The sequence below is a fragment of the Pagrus major genome, chromosome 24 (assembly GCF_040436345.1).
Source record: "Pagrus major chromosome 24, Pma_NU_1.0".
NCBI classification, from domain to species: Eukaryota; Metazoa; Chordata; class Actinopteri; order Spariformes; family Sparidae; genus Pagrus; species Pagrus major.
This window is the reverse complement of record NC_133238.1, coordinates 15,832,495-15,846,506: the sequence shown is the minus strand read 5'-3', so window position 1 is coordinate 15,846,506 and position 14,012 is coordinate 15,832,495. Positions and strand designations below refer to the sequence as shown.

Sequence of the window (14,012 nt, the reverse complement as noted above, 5' to 3'; positions counted from 1 at the left end):
ATTAATTTATTTAATGATAATAATAATAATAATATAAATAAACATAAATCCTATTTTTTAAATTTAGTTTGTGTGTTTAAACTCCTGCATATACAGTAAAGCTATGATTGGGCTTATTGGGCTGTTAATATTCTGTATAACATACAATATATCCACTGAATATTTGTATTCCTCAGTTTTACCGATGATGATGATGTCAGTTATTCTTTTTCTAAAACTTAACGAGTATTTTTATTTCTGTTGCAAAATGTTCAGGCAAAATATCAGGTTATAAGATGAGATAATATAAGATGTACATTTAATCATCACAACATGTAATTTTCAGCTATTTAAAGCTGTTTGTTAGGGATGTCATGATGCATTTAACTGGTTAATAAACATTTACAGCAAAAAAGGTTTGATTTAGGAAACATGCACTTAATTTTTGATGATTGGTTTGATATGTTTTTGTGGTAAACTTAAATAAGCCGTCATCTGAGAGGAGCTTATTATTATTATTATACTAAAATCAACTTTGACATGCAATTGTTTTCCTAATCTTTGATTTTGTCGCTTGTTTTTATCTTTTATTGTTGATCTCTTTATGTTATTGTTTTCTTAATATACCATGTTTTGCATTTTGAATTGTTTGAATAGAGTTTGAGTGATTGATAGAAATGCAGACTGAGCTCAGCTGTGTTTATTATTTATTTGACAGTTTCTCTCGTGATTGAGGAAGCCGAGAGGTCTCTGTGACGTCACAGGTTGTGTTTTTGTTGGACTCTTCCAACGAGGTTTGAGGTGAAGACCCGTCAAGCGCGCCGACATGAAAAACAACACATCCGGTCGACGGCTGTCAACGTAAAATACAATTCACGGGGCGCGACGTGTTGTGGTTTTATTTTGTCAGCGAGATGGCTTCACTTCCGGTAGCTGTTCGCTCGCGGCCCGTCAACTTGACGCACTTGGGGGGGGGCCAGCAGCGAGCGAAGCCACCGACAACCGGGCTGGAAAGTGCAACAAAATGCAGGCTGCCGACTAACTTTGCCGTTTTTATCGCCGCTCGCACACGGAGCTACTTCTCGCACACGCCGCCATCTTGTCGTTTTCCTGCCCGGGAGGTTGCGGCGGGCTACACCGCGACAGCCGTCGGGGCCTCGTCGTCGTGGCCCAGCAGGACTCGAGTGAAGTTGGGAGCGGACTGCCAAACTTCTGCTTCCTCCGGCGGCTCTCCGCGGGGCCCGGGGCTCCTGTCACCGGCCCTGTGGATGAGGAAGTGAACACGCAGCCAACCAACCACCAGGTAGGAGAACGAAGCCGCTTCAGACCTCTCGTTTGTCCGTCTGAGGCTCGTCTTCCTCGGCCGTGCTGTGGGGAACAGCTTTGAACAGCAGCGCGGCTAGTTAACTTTAGCATTAGCCTAGCTTGACAACTTCCCTGGCCTGACAGCTAGCTTAACACGGAACTACCAGCTAGCATTAGCCACTTAGCTCCTCTTATCGGGCATTTGTGTGTAGCTCACTGTGTGTTTTTGTTAAATCTCGGGATGCCATGTCATTTTTAAGCACATCCTGTCGCAGCTCGTGACGCCAAATCGGCTAGCAACAGTTGTTAGTGCACCTTAGCTAGCGGAGCTGCTCGGCTAACGCTAGCAAGTTAACTGAGAGCTAATCACACGGGAGGCCACAACAGCAGTCAGCCGGTGTTGTTGGTGTCAACTTGGCTGTGAGCACTGACACCGGGTCGCTCCGCCGCTGTAAAGGACGTCATTCGTGAGGGAAAGAGGTAAAATGCTAAGCTAACGTTCACTCTGATCAACGTGACGGAATTGTTAAATTTGACGTCACTTGCAGACAATGATCAATCAGTGGTGATCAGACTCTGATCGGCAATATCTGATCAGCAGGGGCCATCTTGACTGTCCAGACAGGCTGATTCAGAGCTCTGTCATAACACTGTGATCATCAATAACTTTTATTGGAGAATGGCTGCAACTATTGATCATTATTATTATTGTTATTGATTTATACTTGCAGCCTCTGTTACTAGTTGGGCAAGTTACTTTCTAAATGCAGTATGTTACATATCACCAGCTACTTTTCATTTTAAAGTAATATATTATGTTCCAGTATTACTGTCTGCGAAGAGTAATATATCACTTATTACACTACTTTTTAGTTACTTTCAATAAAATGCCCCAATAACCTCTGTAGGACAGTTAAATAGCTGAGATCTGTTTGAATAAATGAATGGTCCTGGACTCAGGGATGAGCAGACAGTCTGATATATTACGAGATATGAATACATATTTTTATTGTCGGCTCAGTCATATGAAACACGACAGACCTACACCTCCTATAATGACACGACGAGACAAACATCTCTTCTTCTCTGCCTTTTTATTTTAGTCCACCGAACCAGGAACACGTGATGCGATTCATGAATGTAAATTGAAGTGCGCTCAGAGGATCAGACTTCATCGTCAGGCTCAGACTGAACACAGCTTATAGGCTCGGCTGTATTAAACGCACAGAGCCTTTATCAATATGTTCATGTTGGTGCGGATGGATTCTTAAAAAACAACAATAAATGCTTCACTTATGTCGGTAACGCAGATTGTGATGCGTTACGTGACATAACTGTAGTAGCGCCTTGTATTACTCTGTTACTGCTAAAAGAAATATATTACTACAACCCCCATTACCCCGACACTGTACTTGAATAATATTATTGAGAATAATATGTATAAATATCAGTATCGGTGATTTTTCTGTTACATTGCTGATAAAATAAAGGTATTTAAAATGTGCTCCGCTCACTCTGCCTACAACAACGTCTGATTGGTAACACGTCACAGTGAACAGCCTGTAAAACGCTGAAAAACATGAATCTGTAAAGTTACTAAATGTATCAAATAAATGTGGAGAAGAAGTATGAAGCAGTAGAAAAATTAATTTCTCAAGTAAAATACTTCAATTTGTATTGAACAGTAAACTAATTACAAAATGTGCTACTTTGGCTCTGACGCAGCCTTCTCTCACACAATAATAATAATAATAATAATAATAATAAACCTTATTTATATAGCACAATTACAAGTGTTACAAAGTGCTCTGACAATCAAGCAAAAGCAGGAAACTCAGGAGGACGATATTACAGAATAAACTGTCGAGCTGAACACAACGATGTCTCGTCTCGTCGAGGTTAAAACAAGAAGACAGGACAGAAAATGTTACGACACAAAAAGTCAGTGTGAGTCGTTACAAGTTAAAGGAATAGAAGTGATGAAACAGGCAAAAGAAACCTAAATAAATAAAAGAATAAAAGCGATACAGGACGATTAGAAGACGACGTCACATCAACAGATACAAAGATTTTGAGCAGTAACGAGCTCAAAATATCGGTTTTCGACCCGAATCTTGACTGTCCACACGTCCCAGACGGACACAGAGCCGTCTGTCAGTATCTCTACATTATGACAGCTGGTTCTGATTGTAGCAGTTTTTCTACATCAATAATGTTATTTAAAATATATATATTGTAGTTTTTTACTCAAGTTCTGTTCTCAAATACAAACTTGAGGTACTTTTACTTGAGTATTTAGTTTTTCTGCTGCATTTATTTGATACATTTAGTTACTAGTTTGAGTCTAACCTCGTTTATTTAACTGTTATTTATCACACGAGAAACTCGTCAGTGTAACGCTTCACAAATCACGATTCAGCCTCCAGAACGAGCACAGAACAATACGCTGAACATCGTATCCCTCATGAAGATAGGATTTATTACACGGCTGCTTATCAGACTTATTTTTAGCTTCATGGATCTAATAAACTGGCAACTGCTTGTATCATGGTACAAGAAATGTTCTGGAGAATCGACTGAGAAGCTGCTACATGTTTGTTTTTGGCCACTGGAGCAAATGAACTACCTGAGAAATCATTGCTAGTCGTCTTGCTGCTCACTGATCTGTGACGTCAAAGGGAAAGTGTAACTGTTGTGGTAAAAGTCCGAATCATCCAAATCAAATAGTCACAGATCCATTGTGTTGTCAGCTGCAGAGAGAAAGTGTCGGCTGCTCACAGATCTGCTGATCAGTCGGCAGCTTCAGGCTTGAACTTGTGTCTCGATCAGCTGCACGTCAGGATTCATGTTGTCTTTCTGCTGCTGCAGGAGAAGGAATCCCTTTGATGGGAGAATCCTCTTTCCTGGCCTCCTGGGTCAATCGCCGTGCCATGATGATGGGTATGTGTGTGTGTTTTTACAGATAGTGTTACTGTTACAGTCACAGCTACGACCTGAGGCATGTTTACTCTGTACAATGATCCGCTGTGTTGTGCTCGTCCATGTAGAGGACAGATTACATGTTGGAAACACAGGAAAATGTTAAAACTGTGCGAGAAGATAAGAAATTAAAGATGTTTATGTAGAAATACAAAGTGAACTCACAGTGAGATTGATTTCTAACCACTAAAGTCTGTTAAACTGAACTCTCGTCGTCCCTCAGATGAGCAGGAGGCGCTGAACTCGATCATGCAGGACTTGGCCGAACTGCACCGCTCCAGCCGTCCTGCCATGTTCCTGTCGGACCTGGGCAAACCCAAAGCCTCCTCGCCCAAGAACCAGGTAACCACGCTGTCATCCATCGTCTCTCTGGTGTCGATCAACTAATGGATGAAAAGTGTATTGTTGTTTTTAACGACACGTTCATTTATTCATTGAGTCAACGAGTCTTCTTCGTCTTCCAACAGAACGATGTCAGAGTGAAGTTCGAGTTCAAAGGGGAGAAGAGGTGAGACCGGTTCACCACTTTAGTGTTGTCAGTGTGGACCTGCAGCTGACCTCTGACCTCTGACCTCTTCTTCTTCTCTGTAGGATCCTGCAGTTCCCTCGTCCTGTCAAGCTGGACGACCTGAAGTCAAAAGCTAAGGTGGCTTTTGGTCAGACGATGGACCTTCACTACACCAACAACGAGGTCCGAAGCTAAAAGACTTCCAGATATTGTATGAAATGTGAAAGAAATGTGTATTTACAGGAAGGTTGTTGTTGTTGTTGTTTGTTGTTGCAGTTGGTGATTCCTCTGACCACTCAGGACGACCTGGACAAGGCCGTGGAGCTGCTGGATCGCAGCGTTCACATGAAGAGCCTGAAGATCCTCCTGGTGCTCCAGATGTCTTCTCAGGTCAGCAGAGAAAAACCCTCCACACTGATTTTAATCCACAGTTTCATACCTGGCATCTCCCAGAGTTTTTTTGAGTATTGACAATATATTTATTTCTCTGTTTCTCCAGAACTCTTCCTCCAACATGGACCTCTTGCCGTCCCACGAAGAGCTGGACAACACGGGGTTCAAGGTCGCTGACAAGAAGAGTATGCTGGCTTTGATAGGTGAGTATCGACTCACGAGACGGAGACGTACAGACGTGAAGCAAACTTGATCTAAATGTTGATCCATCGGACTTTAATCCTGAAAATACGTCTTCTTCAACGTCAGGCTCCCATTCGACGGACCGCAGCTCCCCTCCTCCAGGTTATATTCCCGACGCGCTCCAGCAGGTGGCGAGGAACGGCTCCTTCACCAGCATCAACAGCGAGGGGGAGTTCATACCTGAGAGCATGGACCAGGTACCTCACACAACTCAGGCAGTGTTTGATTTGTGTTGAATGACTGGAAGGATGAACTACACTAATCGTCTTTCAGTCGTCTCACTCATTGATCGACTAAATGTCGCAGCTCCTGAACGAGAGAGTCTTTTTCTGAGTTTGTGTCTTTGTCTCCAGATGTTGGACCCGCTGTCCATGAGCAGTCCGGAAAACTCAGCGTCTGGAAGTTGTCCCTCTTTAGACAGCCCGCTGGACAGGTCAGCACCTCAGTGCCTCGTTCACACAGCAGATACATGAGGGAACATCAGCTACTATGAATAAATAATAAAGTTATTTTACAGAATTATTCTCTGTATTTTGGAAAACAGAAAAATATCCATAAAATATATTTTTTTAAATGACTGAATTTATATTTCTGATGTTAAATAACATGAAAAAACATAAAGAAAATATGTTTACTAGTTTGAATAAATGTATTTTTTGTATTTCGCAAACATAAATCAGTATTTTGACATTCTTGAAAATGTGACTCAAATGTTTTGAGTGTTTAATATAATTTAATTACATTAAATAAGCAAGATTTTTTTTACATTTAAACAATCTTCAACCATATTTAAAGGTTATTTTATTGTGATTCAACATTAAAGGTCCAACTTGTTAAATACGGACACTTTTGCAAAAGCTCAGTAATTGATGAGACTGAGATCTAAAAATCAATTTTACAAGATGTATAGGATGTAAAACTAAAACTAAAAACTGTATTTTAAGACCAGAAAATTACTGTTGGTTATTTTCTGTTAATTAATAGTATTTTTTGTGCCCCCTGCTGCCAGAATACGACTGTTTCTTTACTTTTCCCCCTTTTTTTAAAGTGAAGATCAGCTTTTCAAAGATCTGGGGATACTTTGATCAGATTATTTATAATTTCATACATAATAACGTTCCTAAAAGCACATAAACAAAAGTAAAACTACTCAGATCTTTGTGATTTAATCGTTGTGGTTTGTCTTTGACGATGTGCTTCACTGTGAGAACAAAGAGAACAGACACATGAGGAAAGTTATGCAGCACTGAAACAAAACTGTGAAAAAAATACACAGTATTGTTTCTTACTCTTTATTTTTGTGTCTGTTTTTGAAGCGACTACCCGAAGTCCAGGATGCCTCGAGCACAGAGCTACCCCGACAACCACCAGGACTTTCCAGGTGAATGTTTGAAAACATAAAGAAATATTTAAAATTCCTCCTGCAGCGTCTCTACTTTGTGCCTTTCCTTATAAATCTTATTGTGCTGGGTCCTTCCTCGGCCTCGTCTTCCTCTCTAGAGTACGACATCCCAGTCTTTGAGAAGTCGGGTAAAGGTGGAACGTACCCTCGTCGATACGGCATTCCCTTCGGCCTTCAGGACTACAGCGATGGTGCGTAATGTTTCCTTAACGTCACCTGAACGATGTAACTGTGATTCAGACTGAGCTCACTTCGTCTGCTCCGCAGGGAGGAAAACCTTCCCTCGGGCTCGGCGAACGCAGGTTCACGGCTTCCGCTCGCCGGTCAGCTTCAGCCCGACCGAGCAGTCGCCCAGCACCAGCAGCGGCAGCAGCGTCTTCACCCCGGACCTGGAGGAGGCCCCGGGGCCCGCCAGGAGGCCGCGGAGGGGCAGCGACATCGAACCCAACCCCAACCCGACCGCTGCTCCAACCCTGTCCGTGATGGACATCAGTCCGCCCAGCCGCTGTGAGTGGGACGATGGTTTTATCTGCACAAAGAATCAAAACTGTCTCAGTGATCTGATGGATGTTTGTTTCACGTCTCCAGCTCCACGCGCTCCAACCAACTGGCGGCTCGGGAAGCTCCTCGGGCAGGGCGCCTTCGGACGGGTTTTTCTCTGCTATGATGCCGATACTGGACGGGAACTGGCCGTCAAACAGGTCCAGTTTGACCCGGAGAGTCCGGAGACCAGCAAGGTGAGAGTCGGCTCTGTGGTTTCAGGAGGAATACGATGTGATGTGATGTGACAACGCTCATATCTGAGTCTTTCCCCTCCTCGTCTGCAGTGTTGTTTGTTATCGGTGGGTAAAGATGACACGTTGTGTTGTTCTTCTGTCGTTCAGGAGGTGAGCGCGTTGGAGTGTGAAATCCAGCTCCTGAAGAACTTGTGCCACGAGCGGATCGTCCAGTACTACGGCTGCCTGCGAGACACCATGGAGCGAACGCTCTCCATCTTCATGGAGTACATGCCCGGCGTGAGTGCTCAGTTAATTCTTACCGTGAAGTCAAAAATAATGGACACGCTTATAATTTGTATAGCAAAGAGGTGTCGAGGAGCCACATTTCACTCACAGACGGACAGAGTTTTCTTTTAAATGAGTAAAAACAAACATCAGATGAGGACGTAGCTGCAAAAAATTAGTTTTCAATCAAATGTGCGACAAGAAAAGAAAGATTTGCTTCACGTTTCATGTCCGTGGCTCTCAGGGCTCCATTAAGGACCAGCTGAAGTCGTACGGAGCGCTGACGGAAAACGTGACGCGCCGCTACACCCGGCAGATCCTGGAGGGGGTCTCCTACCTGCACAGCAACATGATCGTCCACAGAGACATCAAAGGTGACGCAGAGGAGTGATTGTTGTGTTTTTAGCTGCTGGGCTCTGTTGTTGTGAAGTTAAGGAACAGAAAACACGTAACTTTTCTCTGCTTTGTTCAGGGGCCAACATCCTCCGTGACTCGGTGGGCAACGTGAAGCTGGGCGACTTCGGGGCGAGCCGGCGGCTGCAGACCATCTGTCTGTCAGGAACAGGCATCATGTCTGTGACCGGCACCCCCTACTGGATGAGCCCGGAGGTGATCAGTGGAGAGGGCTACGGCAGGAAGGCCGACATCTGGTGAGACCAACACAAACCCTGGCCCGGAGCTCTGATAATAACAAATACCAGCCTTCAGTTTGTTTCTCAGATCTGATCAGAGTAAACCCTCTTCACAAACAAATCAATAAAGGATCTCTGAGACATCTTAGACGCTGTCAGAGTTTCCTCCGGAGGTTAATGCGTTTTTCTCCTTTGCTTTCTTTCCTCCACATGTGATCTCGTCCTCAGGAGTGTCGGCTGCACCGTCGTGGAGATGCTGACTCAGCGACCCCCATGGGCGGAGTTTGAGGCCATGGCGGCCATCTTTAAGATCGCCACGCAGCCCACCAACCCCTCGCTGCCCGCCCACGTGTCGGACCACTGCCGGGAGTTCCTCAAACGGATCTTTGTAGAGACCAAGCAGCGTCCGTCTGCTGATGAGCTACTGAGGCACATCTTTGTACATTAACCCCGCCCCTGAACCTTTAACCCCGCCCCCCACCCCAGGAGAGAGTGGCTGGAAGTAGGTGGGGTGTGTCGGCGGCGGCGGTGTCTCTGTTTGTATGAGACTGCCATAAAAGGACAATTTTATTTTAATTTTCTCCGCAAGTTGCACCTTAATTTCCCAGACGAGGAGCGGTTGAGCACTTCCTCCTGAAACGATGAAAAACTTTAAAACAACGTCTCCTTTTTTATGTTTGTACGGTTTCTCCCTTCAAACGGTTTGGAGTGGGACAGTGTCGGTGTTGTGGACCTACAGGAGGTGACGTCCTCTCGCTGACCCGACCCCAGAATGTAGTCTCCTGCCAAAACCCAGAGCGACGGCGATGGCCTGGGCCCGCTGCTACAGACGAAACTAAACCCCAGATGCAGAGAACACTCCCCGAGAATCCACTCCTGTCTTGTCTCTCTGCTTTCTCCTCTTCCTCTCCCATCTTCGTTCTTCGCCGTGTGCCTTTTCTGTTTTTTAAACGCAGTTTTAACCGCAAGCTTTCTCGATGTTGTTTTGCCTCCCGGACAAACTGCCTTCGCACCGTTAACCCAAATCCAGCTGATCTCAGTTCAGCCGTTCTGTCCATTTTTGCCTTTTCTGTAACAGCTGATCTCACCTCAGCTCTACCCGCCAAATATCCCCTCAAGACTTTCTGTTGGAAAAACTCACCGTGCTCGCTCTCAGACAGGGGATGGTACCTGCTTCTCTTCAGATGCACCTTTTTCTCTTCTGCTTCTCAAAGTGGTCACAGATCAGATGGTCAGAGTCAGTTTCCTGTCCGGTACGTTAAAGGTACTGCGGTCGATTCAGCGGCTCATTTCTCTCAAGTTGTCACTTCAGTCGCTGGATGTTCACTCAAGTGTGTAACGAACTTAAGTCCAGTCCAGTCCAGAACTAAATCTACTTGAGCCAAATTAATTATTAGATGAATCAATTCGTCGATTGACAGAAAATTAATCTGCAACCAAAATTTAAAAGTTGCAGCTTTTCAGTTGTGAATATCAGGAGTGTCACGATTCTCCAACACCACACTTCCATGTAAACATTTCTCAAACACCACAGCTACGTTATTGTTTAACTTTTACGTCCTGACAAAATCTTCTTTAAAAAGATTTTACAACAGCTAAAGATAAAACTGCAAAAGATAGAAATTCAGTTTGTTACAAAGTTCAGCTTCTCAAATCTGTCCCGAGTGAACCCTCTTCTCAAGTAAATCAGTCAAGGATCTTTGGCAGTGTTTTCAGTTAAATTCAGTTCAGTTTTTCCTCTACGAGTGAACCCTCTTCTCATCAGTAAAGGATCTCTGAAACATAGTTGACACTGCATTTGAATTCGATCGTCAGTATTTCACCGATTTTGATTAATTTTGGATTTAAAATCAAATTCGTGACACTTCTGAACATTTCCTCTGACGATGGTAAATTTAACATCTTTGTGGATATTTTAATGGAGCAAAACTTAAATTAAATACGTAAACTACGACATTTATCACCAGACAGTTAATTTACAATATAATAACTGAAGGTGAGAACGAGTCGCAGACCTGAGATGAACCAAATGACTGCAAACAAAACAAGAATCGGACCTTTATTCTGTCGTCTTTGGTACTTTTTCCGTGACGATGGTACAAACAGAAACCAGTCCGGTACAGAACCTCTCTGCCGTGACTCACCTCGTGATGACTTGAAGCAGGAGAGGTGCACTGAAGAGCGTCGACCTGCTCACAGCTGATTGGCCGGACTTCTGGCTGTATGACGCTGCTGTCGGTTATATTTCAAACTAAAAGAACATTTCCAGCCGTCTCGCTCGCTGCTCGCTGAGGTACGTTAACAGATAAGAGTCGTCTCTGCTCAGCTCTCCTACAGATCAGACGTTTACAGAATCTCACAGCTTCGTTCTTTTGCCAAATCGAATGCGTCATCGTTAACTCGTCACTTTAGCCAAACCACAAACGCTCCGTTCTGCATGTGTCGTCCTGCGTTTCGTCCTGGGCCGAGCTCCCGTAACGTCGTACATACGTAGAGGTCGTTCACAGCACTGGATCCATAACTATGCACCAACGAACCGGACCGCAGGATCACGCTTCTACAACCAGCGGCTGCTCGTGATCTCGTCCTGCTCGAGTTTGACTCGATCGTTTTCATTCGAGGCTGTAAACTGTTTTTAATCTGAGTCGTTCCCAGCAGCAGAAACTCAAATCAAACACAGAAGTAAAGAGTTGTTGTTTCACTTCGAATACTGAAAGTGGCTGCAGGATGTTTCTAAACAACTTTAGCTTCCTCTGAGCTTCTCCATCCTGCTTCAGTGTCACCGCACACTTTGTTTAGTTCCTCCAGAACCTCTTGAACTCGTCGCACACTGAAGCTGAAGTTATTATCGCCTCACCTGATCGATGGAGACGTTATTACGAGCTTTATGAAATAATAGAGAGGTATAAATATACGGTACGATGCATGATGCAGCTTTTGGAGGTCGGGTTCGGGACGTTGTTGGTACTTAGTAATAAAGTTATTACGTGCACACAAACAAGAAATTATAATAATAATAATTTGAGAATTTCAGCAACACTTTCTTTCTATAATTCTGAATAATATCCCAAAACATCTAAAAGTTTTCTGGAGAGTTCAACGTTCAATTTAAAATAAAAGTGGCGATTCCGATAAGAATAATGAATTCTTTTGTACTCGCATTAAAATGGAGCACTTATTATCGTAATTGGTAGCAAATGAAACAGAAACCTTCCAGGAAATGATTAAAAATGTATTTTACACACTCGCAGTTGTTGTAGTTCCTGCAGCGGCCACTAGATGTCACTAAAGAGGATCAGGGCGACTAAAACATTTTGTTAAAGTTTGTTTACGCAGATTTTTGACTCATTTCTCAGAATTTTGGCTTTTTTCTGATAATTTCTACTTTTCTTGCAGGACTCAGTGGTCCTGATCCTCTTCTGTACTTTCCCCACTTGATTCCTGAAGGTCACTCTGACAGCTTCGCTCCAACAATCCTTCATCACAGTAGATGATTTTCTCTGATGGCACTTAGTTTAAAACTTCTTGTGACTCTGACTTTCCGGCTGCAGTCGTGTTCGTGGCCGCTGGTTGTAGAAACGTCTTCTCTCCGTCTGTTTAACTTCTTTGCTCGGTTTATGCATTTCTTTTCCAAACGGTACATGTCCAACCACACAAAAGACAAATTCTGCTTCGTGTCATGAAAGATGAGTATTGAGTTCGAGGCGGCTGACGGTAACTGTCCGGTACAGATGGAGATGGAGTCGTCGGCGCCGCCTGCACTGGTAAACCTGATACGCACTCCCATGATGCACTATGGATGATTCACTGATGCTCCTCCTCGACCTCTCGTCGGCTGTCGCTCCTGCAGCTCGGCTCAGCGACCTTTTCTTTGCACATTTTAAAGACTATTTTTTATTTTTACACGAGTGTGATTGTGAGCGAGTGTGTGTGTGTGTGTGTGTGTGTGTGTGGACTCAATACATGAATGTAATGTCTTTTGTTTTTTTACCGTCAGATGGCCTCGTTCACCGCCGTGGATTAACTCTTCGGTACCAGTATTTGTCACCTGCAAACGCCAAGACACACCTGTAGTTCTCTCTTTAAAGCCACTGCTGCCACTCCTGGACGTGTGTGTGCGTGCGTGTGTGTGTATGTGTGTGTGTGTGTATTTTTATGTGTGTGTGTGAGTTTGTAAACGTGCATTTACTGCAATTTGTGCTCTTTGGACACTGCGCCCGAAATGCCTTGAGCATTCTGACTGTAGGGGTGACAACAGTAAAGTAAAGATGATAAAAAATGAAATTAAAAACATCCTGTACAAATGTATAAAATGAAAATGTACCCTTTTTTAAAAAAAAAAAGAAAAGTCCACTTATATCCCACATGTTTGGTCTCTGTGTATGTAAAAGAAGCCATGTTTATAATTCTAATTGGTTTGTGACCAATACGCCTGTTTATATCAGATCTGTATATCAGTGGTACGCATAATTTTTTAATATATATTTTTTATTTTACTTTTTTTTAAATGGGAGATTTTATGCATGGTTGGGTCCTGAGAGACGCAGCGGTGCCGTCGAATGGTTGCTGTTTTTTGGCAAAAAAAATTCTGGAGTATTGCGACAGCTCTGTGTTCATAATTACAACAATTATGACTATGACGATTAAAAACAATAAAAGATATTTATTTCACGTTCTGGTGTTGGTGGTGTTTGTGTTTCGTGCAGGAGAACTCGGTTTTAATAAAAGTAATTCTGATGTTTGAGTTTATGGAGATTTGAGCAAAAAGATAGTTTTACGTCCTTGCAGTTGTTGTAGTTCCTGCAGTGACCACTAGATGTCACTAGAGAGACGTATTTGACTGATTACACATTTTTAAACATCAGAATTTTGACTTTTTATTCACAATTCTGACTTTGATTTTTAGATTTTGTACTATTTATAGCATAAACAGTCACTAAACACATACATGGATTAAAAAAATACATCAATAAAATATAAAAATGTAAAAAATCTAGAAATAAATATAAATGTATGAGGCAAGTTTATTTATATTACAGCACTAATATTAGTAATCACTCATATAATGGTTTATGGCGGCTTTCTAATAAATTAAATACTAAACTTTTAAATCTGTAACCTTGATTTTGTTTTTATTTTTATGCTAAAAATGTTCTTAATGTCTTATTTTATAGAGCGGTGCTGTCTGAATAAACTTACCTAAAACATTTATATTTATTTCTATATTTCTTTAATTTTTATATTTTATTTATGTATTTTAATTTGTTTAATAGCACAGTTTGCTGTTAATAGTACAAACAGTCGAATTAAACAAACACATTGATGAAATAAATAATACATAAATAAAATATAAAAATGTAAGAAATATGGAAATAAATATATATGTTAGGTAAGTTTATTCCGATAGCACCGCTCTATAAAATAAGACATTAAGAGCATTTTTAATGTTAATAACTAAAACATATATATTTTTATCCATGTGTGTTTAATATTAATAGTACAAACAGTCATATTAAACAAACGTAAAAATAATCATAAAATACATAAATGAAATAGAAAATCGTGCT

General features: G+C 42.3%; 1 protein-coding gene across 2 annotated transcripts; it reads left to right on the top strand.

The window, feature by feature from the left end:
* The first annotated feature begins 953 nt into the window (after positions 1-953).
* map3k2 (mitogen-activated protein kinase kinase kinase 2) lies at positions 954-13,116 on the top strand. Of its 2 annotated transcripts, none has more exons than XM_073462190.1 (17): positions 954-1,282; positions 4,153-4,224; positions 4,487-4,605; positions 4,731-4,771; positions 4,855-4,954; positions 5,048-5,161; positions 5,271-5,367; positions 5,474-5,604; positions 5,761-5,840; positions 6,724-6,788; positions 6,908-7,000; positions 7,077-7,316; positions 7,398-7,546; positions 7,694-7,825; positions 8,058-8,187; positions 8,286-8,463; positions 8,674-13,116. In XM_073462190.1, exons 2-17 carry the CDS (start codon positions 4,170-4,172, stop codon positions 8,891-8,893), a joined length of 1,944 nt encoding a protein of 647 aa, XP_073318291.1. In that variant the 5' UTR covers positions 954-1,282; positions 4,153-4,169; the 3' UTR covers positions 8,894-13,116. The 2 variants fall into 2 exon arrangements, with proteins under 2 accessions (XP_073318291.1, XP_073318292.1); XM_073462191.1 differs by lacking the exon at positions 954-1,282 and adding an exon at positions 1,289-1,764.
* The last annotated feature ends 896 nt before the right edge of the window (positions 13,117-14,012 follow it).